This window comes from Arachis duranensis, chromosome 2 (assembly GCF_000817695.3).
Source record: "Arachis duranensis cultivar V14167 chromosome 2, aradu.V14167.gnm2.J7QH, whole genome shotgun sequence".
Taxonomy (NCBI): domain Eukaryota; kingdom Viridiplantae; phylum Streptophyta; class Magnoliopsida; order Fabales; family Fabaceae; genus Arachis; species Arachis duranensis.
The window spans coordinates 88,048,200-88,059,648 of NC_029773.3; the positions used below are offsets into that span (position 1 = coordinate 88,048,200).

Consider the following 11,449-nt stretch of genomic DNA (forward strand, 5'->3'; position numbering starts at 1 on the left):
GTAAAAAAAAAAAAAAAAAAAAAAAAAAAAAAAAAAAAAAAATCATTAATGAGGTGTTAGGTGTGTGATTGTAATGGATGGTGGATTATAACCGTGTATTGAACTGTAGTATTACTTATGTTACTTTGTTTTTATTACTTTGAAGTTTGAACAGTTTTTTTTTTTTAATCTCCTTAAAAACGATGGTTTGTATTCCATTATCAGTTCAATATTACGGGTTTGTATTTTTTGCTTTTAACATTTTCTATTTGTTTTTTCAGAATTTGAATTTCTTTTTAAAAGTGAAAACATTTTTAATTCTTTCTCTTTTAAGAAAGAAGGCTAAAGGCCCTTAGTGTTTATTTTTTTTTAACATCAAACAATCTCATTCCACACCATATTTCTCTATTTTCCTTTCCTCACTACATGACTAGTAAAATTAAAGGAGGAGTCACCATTTTGTTTACTTTTGGACAAATAAAGAAATCAAGTGCTTTTCTGACAATTTTGTTCTTCACAACAGCTCTACTGTGCATGCAACTCTTGTAAATTCTATTAGATGGAGCATAAAAGATAGATTTAAACTAATTATTATTTTATTTACGGTATTTCATACATTAAGATTATACATATTTTTTTTGTCATGGAGTATGAAAATTATGAAACTTAATTTCTTTGTTTTTTTTTTCCCCTTTACACAGAGTGTATGAAACTTATCCATATAACAATAACATAAATCATAAATGTATTAACAACATTGATAATAAAGGCATTTCACTCACCGTATAAAAATATATCGATCTTTGGTGTTTCATAAAATTTTATTCTTCTACTGTAAATTTTTTTTATTATTCTACTTTGATAAATTTGATACAAGTTTGATCATTTTATTGATTGAGTATTTAATTAAAAAAATATATAAATTAATATGTATGAATATAATACATAATGATTGATTTAGTAATTGATTTTTTATATGCACATAGTATTTTTGTTTAAAATATAAAAGAGAAAATAAAAAAAATAAAATATATAAGCAATGCAAACAATTAGAAAAAATAAATTAAAGGAAAGTAAACCCCGTTTTGAAAGAAAAATTTTATTTTGATGGTATTTCCCTTAATTTTCAATACCTCAGTTAAATTGTTTTTGTAATTACCACATCTATTTTGAAAAGGAAAAGATTAATTAGAAAATTAGATGGATTCTTTAACAAAATTTTAATATTTAAATGTTTAGATATAGATCAGAATATGTCCTACACGTGTTTTCTTTTAGACGAATTTTCGGTAACAATTTTTCCAAATTGAAGGATGTGAGAAGGTAATTAAATCATGATTTAAGAGCAAAATAATGAATGTATGTGGACGTTAATCTTTGGATGTTTTGAAGTAAAGAAATAGAATAATGTTAAATTAAGTCTTAAAAGTGTTACTTGAATTTTTTTTCTCAGTTTTAAATTTATCTCTAAAATTTTAATGGTCAGTAATATATAAACAAATTATATTGTGATACATACATAATGATATCAATTGACATATGAATAAATTGTTTTATAATACGTAAAATTGCTATTTATTATATGTGCAATTAATTGATGTTTTATGCTAATAAGTTATAATTTAAATGATATAGTTTGGTTAGACTATATATTATTAATTGTTCATTCATGATGTCATATTAATTAACACGCTACTAATGAAGGACTAATATAAATTACATAATAAAAATTCATGTACAAATTGAAATAATTGAAAATTTAATGATCAATTTTAAAATTTTAAGTGAAAATTTAAAGACCACTTTAAAACTTAATAATATTATTGTTTCATTGAAAAGAAAAAACAACTCATTAATAATTAATCAAAAAAGAGAAAATGATTTTAAAAGCTTAAAAATGATAATATTATTATATATAAGGACTCAAAAGTCGATAAAGACATGCACCAAGCACTTTATTATATCATTCCTAAGAGTCTCGACTATATATGATCATCATCCACACCTAAACATAAGAAAATAAAGTTCGATTATTACATACTTGTTGGTTTAATTTGGATGGCATATATATATATATATACAAGAGACACTCTTAATTAATTGGTTGAAGTTTTATTGTCTAAAAGCCACTTGGAGAATGTTTCAAGAGTTCCTTCATCAACTCTGTAATGTTTCTGAGTGAATTCATGCAAGGTTGGCCACTTGAAATCTGGATATTTTCTTGGATTCTCTTCAGTAATGAGTTCCTTTGGTGGATTGACAACTTTGTCCCTCTTAGGACACAGGAAGAAAGCAAGTGATTTTCTTGCTGATTTGTCATTCACTACAGCTCTGTGCAAACAACTCTTGTAAACTCCATTTGATAAAGCCTGAAAATAAATAAATAAAAATAACAATTATATTATACATATATTAAAAATTAATTACTAAATCAGTATTGTACAAAAGATATATTAATGTAATAAGTTAATAATACACATATTTATTTATAAATATATAATAATTATTTAATGATTAATTTTTTGTGTAGACATAATATTTTTATAAAAATCAATTAACACTCATTATTATTATTATTTCAAGTATATTAATATTAGCTATTAATTTTGAGAAATCACGCAGAATAAAATTAAAATGTCAATTATTCAACTCAATCGGTATATGTATGTACTCAGGAATATAATTACACCATACTGTAATATATGCTATATTTAATTTTAATTGGCATCTATTCAATATATTTTTATATAAAAATAATAGTTAAAATATAAATATATATTATATTAAACAGTTTAATTAAATATATTAAATTATATAACAATTTTTAATTATTATTTTTACATCAACCAATTACCAACTAACAAGATTACAATATAAAGATTTGTTACCGTAAATGTGTCACCAATGTTAACAACGAAGACACCTTGTCTTGGAGGAACCAAGTACCATTGGGCATCGAAGAACACTTGAAGACCAGCAACTTGATCATCATGAAGAATGGTAAGCGAATTAGGGTCACAGTGGGGCCCAGTTCCTAAGGTCAAATCAGGTGTTTGACAAAGTGGGTAGTAATTCAGTCGCATAATAGTTATTTTCTTCAAAGTAGTCTCTGAAGTATTTCCCAACTCCTAAGCTCATTCCCACAAGTTCCATGATTTGAAGGGCTAGATTGCTCATTGCATCACAGTATTTCTCGTAGAACTCTCTATCAAATACAAATATATATGTGTCAAGATTTTTTAATTAATCTTTTCCTTTTAAAATTGATGCAGCCAGGTTGACAAATTAAAAACAATTCTCTGAGGTATATTGAAATTAAAGAAAATATATATCTTAAAATGAACATTTCTCTTTAGAAAAAAGTTAACCAGGTTTTGTTTACCCTTAAAATTTAATTTATTTTTAAATTTCTTACTTATTATATTATATTTTTAATTTTTTAAATATTTCATCATATTATAAATTGTTTTTTATTTTTTTCATAATAACTATACTATTCTATTATAATTGACGGAAAAGGCTAACGTGACGGAATTAACAATAATGATGCTATGTATGTTCACAAAAATAGATTCTTTTAATTTTTTAAATTGAAAGTAAAGTGTAATTTTTAAAGATGAACGCAAATTATATATAGTTAAAATTTCGATCTGATTCACACTAAAATTATTAGATCAAATTGGATTCAATATCCGTAGTTTTTAAGCATGGATCGAATCGTATATCGAATATATTTGTAAAATACAAAAAAAAATTAAAAATTTATTTTTATTAAAAAAATATCAATAAAATTTATTTTTCTATTCTTTTAAATATGTTTACTTTTAAAATAATATTAAACATACTTTTTTTAAATAATAAATTAAAATAATACAACACATATGATAATTATTAATTGAAATAAAACATAAAAAGAATATTTACTTATTTATTTCTCTATTTTTGCAGATACGCAGATATGCGGATATCAATACAAAATCTGCAATCCGATCTGATTAGTGTGCAAATCGGATCCGAACCTTGCGGATCGGTTCCATATCCACAATTTTCGGATCTGATTACTGTCAGCCATTTTGTTAGTTGTACAAAATAGAAAAATAATGTTCTAAAAATAATTTGACTTAATTTTTTATTTTTTAAAATAAACATTTAAAATAAAATAAAACAAAAAGAGATAATATAATTTTCATTATTTTTTCCACGGAATTTTAGAATAAAAAGCACGGGATAAAATAATTTAATTTTGATATCCAATAAATATAAAACAATTTCACCAATAGATTCAATCATATAACATCATGTAATAAAAAATAATCATTATATTTTATATAATTTTGATTAATCTTTTGAACTTTTAAACCGTTAATTTTATCGATTTAATTTTTACAATTATAAAAATAATCGTGATCGTCAGTAAATAATAAAAAATTAATCCAAATTTATCTTATTTAATATTTATTAATTTTAGCGATAATTAATAAATACTATATAAGATAAATTTGAGTTACATTTTTACATTTTTGACACATTATTATAAAAATAATTACTTATTACCTTCACTATATAAATAAATTTTAAAAAATAAATATAACCAGATTAAAACATTTCAGGCATATATCAAAATTAAATTCATTATATCATTCTAACTCACCCAAAGTGACGAAAATCTTCCCCAAGAGCATTAACAAAATATTCCTCCACAGCTTTGCATGAATGCTGAGCAGAGTAAGGAAAAGTGAGTGTTTCCTTCCATGGAAGTTTGGTAGAGAATCTGCCAGTGAAGCTGCTAGCATACCCACGAAAATCTGTAAGCGTTCTCTGAGCCTTCTGTTTCTCTGCCAACGACATGCCAAAGAAATCATCCATCAAAACATGAGCTTTCGCTATGAGTTCGGCGTCCACGCCATGGTTAACAACATAAAAGAATCCATGCTTCTTGCATGCCTCATCAATCTTAGAGCAAAGATTTGATATAACTTTTGGATCACCAGAGTGAAAGGCTTTCATGTCAATTTCTGGAACTTGAAGTTCTGGTATGTCTTGGCTTGGCTTAAACTCATCAGGCCATATGAATTTTTTGGGTATGGTGGTTTCATATGACATAACAGATGAATCAAACACTATATTTTCATCTTCTTTTGGGATTTGGGCTGATGAAACAAACACTGGTTGAGCCATTTTTGTCTTTGAAATGCGAAGACAATTGTGAAGTGTGAACTCGATCACTACAATAATAATAATGTTATTTGAGGATTACTATGATGTTTTGGGATATTGGTACCCATACCACTACAAGAAAACACGTCTTTTGCCACGCTTTTAAAGCGTGGCGAAAAGCTGAAAAAAGCGTGGCAATAGCTTTTCGCCACGCTTTTTGAGCTACCGCCACGCTTTTGAAAGGGTGACCTATCAAAGGGTGGCGGTTGCTCTATCCCCACGCTTTTTGCAGCCTATTGCCACGCTTTTTGTTTGCCACGCTTTTTTACAAATTGCCACTTGGAAAAGCGTGGCTGTAGGTGGGAAATATAGCCACGCTTTTAAAGCGTGGCTGTAAGTGGAGATATGGCTACGCTTTTAAAGCGTGGCGATAGGTGGATATACGGCCACACTTTTAAAGCGTGACGATAGGTGGATATACGGCCACGCTTTTAAAGCGTGGTGATAGGTAGATATACGGCCACGCTCCATAGCAAAATATATAGCCACGCTTTAAAAGCGTGGCGAAAGCCTTGTTAAATTAAAAAAAAAATTCTTTTTGTTACTTGATCTTCATTGCTACACAATATAAATTTTCAATCCTTTTTTATTACCAAACCTACAAATATAGTATGCAATTTTTATTACAAGACAAATCAAACAATAATTAGTGAGATATTTACTATAATTGTTTTATACATTAAAAAACTATTACTCAAATACAAAATAAATTTCGAGTTCAAATTCCAAAACTAAAAACCGAAGAAAAATACAGAAATAATACAAGTTAGAACTGCTCATAATATATCAAATTACACTAATAGAGATGATCATCAACCTAAATACTTAGTAAAAGATCAAAATCAACCTAAAACTGCTCCACTTTGTGCATTAAGCGTTCAAGTTATCCATTCCAATACTAGCCTGCAGCAAAATATCAAGAACAAATTGAACCAACAAAAACGATATATATAAAAATATTATAAGAAATAATCTAATTTATGCATGTATTAACAATTCCAAATTAAACCAGGTTCACATTCTACGATAAAATACTGTTAGATTGAACCACAGAAAGCCAGAAATTGAATTGAATGCTCACTGATTGGTAAATGCAAATCTAAAAGTACAATAACACGAAACTAAACTATGCTCAAAATACCAAACTAAATTATTGAACAACTATAAAGCAGATGCGTTATTAGCTCTTTTTTCAAGCGACAAAATTATTTATTTGCAAAACCAATAAAGCAATAAGGTTGATGCAGAATGCTTAAGGTATACCGGTGAGGGAAAAAATCTGCATCCTGTTGAAGAATCCAAGAAAGCAGTGAGATCAACCATGTCTTCAAGTTTGAACTTTATGCCAGTCTCCTCTTCAACCTGTCACAGGCACAACTAAGCTATGAAGAGAATTGGAGAGAGAGAGAGAGAGAGAGAGAGAAGCCTCACGAACTGCAGTGCCAACGAAATCAAAGCAGCAACACTTATTAAACAGCAGCAGTAAATAGCTGTTTCCCAGGTTCAAGCAAGCAGCAAACAGAATCCATAGACTTAACCAGTTCCACAAACTGAAATCATTGCAGTTCATATAACAGTCTAGATTCTCTAATTAACCACCTAATTCAACTAAACCAAATTAGTTGAACTAAACAAGCTAAACAGAATGAGCTAAACCAGATTAATCAAAAAGAAATATTGGTGAGAGCATGATCAATCAATTATTGGTGAGAGCATAGAAACAATAGACTGCAGTATTACACAAACTACACCATAAATTACATATGAGCTATAGTTTTCAAAGAAAAAAAGGGGCCAAGAAAAATATGAGCTACACCATAATATGATACTCTATCAAACAAAAGGCCGTCCAGCAACCAGATTAGAAGAAAAATTAGATCAGACAATAAGGCCAGCGAACAGTCACGACAACAAGAAAGACGAAAAATAAACACACAAGCTATGCACATTAAATAAAATCAGTCAAGTTCAACCAGATCTTAGATCTCCACAGTAGAAGATCAGAATCAGAGTTATCAGCATGCTATATACAGTTAAACATAGCACAATTTCTAGATCTACTAGGTCTCTAACACATGGCACGAAGCAGCAACACTTATTAAACAGCAGCAGTAAATAGCTGTTTCCCAGGTTCAAGCAAGCAGCAAACAGAATCCATAGACTTAACCAGTTCCACAAACTGAAATCATTGCAGTTCATATAACAGTCTAGATTCTCTAATTAACCACCTAATTCAACTAAACCAAATTAGTTGAACTAAACAAGCTAAACAGAATGAGCTAAACCAGATTAATCAAAAAGAAATATTGGTGAGAGCATGATCAATCAATTATTGGTGAGAGCATGGAAACAATAGACTGCAGTATTACACAAACTACACCATAAATTACATATGAGCTACAGTTTTCAAAGAATGCTTGTTCTTTACCAGTGTGTGAGTTGCTATGCCTCTCATCTGAGCTCGACTACCTTGAAGGTTAGCAATCTGCTGCGTAAGCCTTACCAACTGTCGAGCAAGAACTTTAGTTGCAGCCTGAATATTGCACAGGAAAAGAAGAATATATTAGCATGTTTGGCATAATAAATTATCTAAAGACTAGAGAGAAATAATAGTTTTTAATACTTTCAAAACTTTTGACAGAAGGCTATTTCAATATATAAGATGTTTCGAACTAAAAGTAAGCCAATTCGAACACATTCAGATCAACGTGACAGCTTCTCAAGTAATTATGCATAAGAAACCTATGAGAAAACGTGGATCATACCTCGGCGACAAATAATTAAGAAATAGAGTAATTAAAATTTATTATTTAGAGTCAAGTTACAAGTGTATTGAATACATTAATATAATTAGGGGTGGTAAAGCTAGATTTTCTCATTGTCAAATAGGGATGACAACTGGAACTAGAGTGGAAAGCATATATAATACAAAATATTTTATTATTAAATCAGAGCAGCAGCAGCACAGCAGACCCAGAAATCAAATAATCATTCAATAAATAATCATCCATAACTGAAATCAATAAATCAACATCACAGTAAAAAATAGCAGCTCTCATTAACACAATAAAAAACACCAGCTGCACAACAGAACCAGAAATCAAATAAATCATCAACAAAAATTCAAAAACAGCAACAAATAATCAACAAAAACCATGAAATCAATAAATCAACAAAAATTCAAAAACAACAGAGCCAGAAATTCAAAAACAGCAGCAGCAGCATAGCAAACCAATTTTTTATCAATAATTTCAACAAAAACACAAAACCCTGTAATCTTATCCATGATTTCACTTCCAGAAACAGAGTTAATCAACTAAGAACAAGCAAGAATGAGGGTATCAATTAATCATCAAGCAGTAAGCCAGTAACAGAGTTAATCAACCAAGAACAAGCCAGTAACTACAAACAAAGCATTTTCAAGAAGCAGTGGCTTAAGAAAGCAGCAAACAAACACACCTGAGTCGCATAAGTCCGCTGAAAAGGGCTCTTCTCTGCATTGAGCTGAAAGAAAAGATTCAAAAGAACACATTATGCTTCAATTTAGAGAAACTTAAAAACACGATTACTTGATTCACTGCTATCTACGATAGCAAATTTTACCCTAACTATTCTGCACAATCCTTTTAACTTGATCACACACATACACACACAAAAACTGTTCAACCTTTTATGTAAAAACTATGATCGATACCTACATTCCAGTTGCTAACGAATTCTGAAGTAAAAAATTTTATTCACAGAGACTATGTTCGCCACTTAATTAGCTATAATTAAAGAAGCCTAGCAGGATACTAAAATCCAGTAATCTACCGAGTCTCACGAAAACGACAGAATAAGTTAAAAGGAATCGAGTGAGAGATAAGCGAATTGAGCACGATGAGAGTGAAGCAGAAGTCATTCTCAAACAGGAACTACAGCTTCCTCAGATCAACAAGCACACGCAAATCATCTTTCAAATAACAATCAAAAACGAAGGAAAGTAAAGAAAAACCTAATTATCAAAAGCTAGTAAACGAAATGGCGATCAAAGAGAGAATTGAAGTGAGGAAGGGTTTATGAAAGAGAGAGAGAGAGAGTACGGACATTTTTGAACTGAAGGAGGCCATAAGGTCGCCGAGGTAGGAGACAGTGCGATGAGCGGATTCGATGAGCGGTTTCGAGTGACGAAGGCTAAGGGCGAAGGGTTCAGGGCGAAAGGCGAAGGGCGAAGGGGGAAGGGTGAAGTGCGAAGGGTGAAGGGAGGCGCTCTTCAGGCTTAGGGTTTCGAGTGATTAGGGTTAGTGTCTTTGGGTTGGGGACCGGGTTGGGAGCCAGGTCAGGGGCCGGGTTAGGGTCAATGGGTTGGAGCCCCTCTCGCCACGCTTTTAAAACGTCACTGTTTTGCTCTACGGCCACGCTTTTGAAGCGTGGCAGAAAAGGACATTTTGGCCACGCTTTTAAAGCGTGCCAAAAGCGTACTAGGATATGGCCACGCTTTGTAAGCGTGGCCGTAATGAAACCCTGTCGCCACGCTTTCAAAACGTCCTTGTTTCTCTTTATGGCCACGCTTTTGAAGCGTGACAAAAAAAAGCGTGGTCGTTTCTCTAACCAATTGCCACACATACAAAAGCGTGGCCGTTGATGCTTTTCGCCACGCTTTTGAAGCGTGGCAATAAAAAAAGTGGCCAAATCTCTAATCTATTGCCACCCTCATAAAAGCGTGGCCATTGACCACTTTTGGCCACGCTTTTGAAGCGTGGCAAGAAAAAAGCGTGGCTATAGGCCTTTTTTCTTGTAGTGTATATATAGAAATAGAATACAGAGAAGTGGGAACTAGGGTACATGCAAACGCCACAAATTAAAGGGTGAAGTGGCAACAGGATAGAGAATAGAGACAACTAATTTAATGGCTACTAATTAGAGGTAATAAATATATCAAGGAAAAGCATGAGAAGCAAATGAAATATTTGTACCATGTGTATAATGAAGGTTTATGGAGTATTAGAGATATAATTATAGTGTTATATTTTTTTATCAGCTGAAACTTTTGGGATGAGTGGTATCATGACATAATATTAGAGCGCTAAATCCAAAAGATCAAGAGTTTAATTCATGGTGAACCCCAAAATCAGTAGTCCATTGTACACATCATACAAATAATCCATTATCTTTCTAGCGGGACTCATAAATCAATAGTGCTAAGTGCTAACTGCCAAGTATACATTAAAATTAATTACTAATATAAAATATATATTAAAATAAATTAAATTATAAATATAATTATACACAAATATATAATAATTGAATTTGATAATTAATTTTAGTATGTAAATAATATTTTTATATTTTTATATTAAAATATATTTTTACGAGAAACTCTTATTTTCAACTCACATAAAAATATGAAAATACATCCTTTTAAGGATAATACCCTAGTTCAGTAATTATTTTCTTTAAGTTTAAATCCATCCAAATAAACAAAAATGGTTTTTTCCCCTTCAATTAAGAAAGTAATATTTCCATAAATAAATAAGTTGAAATAAAGAAGGAGGAAGTAACTCCCACTACTGGCGAGCTTTGTGCGGAAACGTTTTCGGAGCTCTAATGGCGGTTCCACTCAGAATGAGCAACAACAATAAGCGTGCTGTGCTTGCTCGTTTGAAATCCCTCATCAACACACAGCATTTATAAAAAATAAAAAATAGTTCAGTTAACTTTAAATACTTTACTATAATTTAAAGTACTCATATTCAATGTTTATCTCTTATTTTTATTGCATTGAATGTATTTTTGTTGACTTTCACAACACATCAAAATTAAATTTTAAAATCAAATCAAATAAAAAAATTATCTAACAAAAAAAGATCGTCTAAAAAAAATAAAAGATAAAAATCATCATTATAAAAAAATTATTTAACAATCAAATCAAATAAAAAAAGTTATCTAACAAAAAAAATAAGAATAAAAAAGATCATCTAACAAAATAAAAGATAAAAATCATCATTATAAAAACGCTGCTTTGCTAGCAGCTTCTCTGTTCACATTTTGAAACTCTCTATTCAACAAGTAACATTTCCTCTACCTTTGAGTTCAAATATAAAAAATTAGCAAGTATTTTTTATTTATTTAATTTAATATTATTTTATATTTTACTGTTTATTTAATTTAACTTTTTATATAATAAAAAATATTAGAATATTCAATAAGTATTGATATTATTGTATTTGTATAAATTGATAAAAATTTAATAAATATTATAAATTTTAATATT

At 29.8% G+C, this 11,449-nt stretch overlaps 1 protein-coding gene and 1 pseudogene across 1 annotated transcript in view; both read right to left on the reverse strand.

Moving 5' to 3' along the window:
* Nucleotides 1-1,860: 1,860 nt before the first annotated feature.
* On the reverse strand, nt 1,861-5,220 carry LOC107475862 (gibberellin 20 oxidase 2-like; annotated as a pseudogene).
* An 846-nt stretch (nt 5,221-6,066) lies between these two features.
* The window catches only part of LOC127745002 (vacuolar protein sorting-associated protein 2 homolog 3-like), a 17,181-nt gene continuing 11,798 nt past the window's right edge, over nt 6,067-11,449 (reverse strand). Inside the window, exons 2-7 of the mRNA XM_052257952.1 lie at nt 8,656-8,700; nt 7,625-7,729; nt 7,301-7,375; nt 6,672-6,746; nt 6,460-6,558; nt 6,067-6,099 (exon numbers count right to left, since the gene is read on the reverse strand). Of these exons, the coding sequence (XP_052113912.1) occupies nt 6,067-6,099; nt 6,460-6,558; nt 6,672-6,746; nt 7,301-7,375; nt 7,625-7,729; nt 8,656-8,700 (432 nt within the window). The remainder of the gene's footprint in view (nt 6,100-6,459; nt 6,559-6,671; nt 6,747-7,300; nt 7,376-7,624; nt 7,730-8,655; nt 8,701-11,449) is intronic.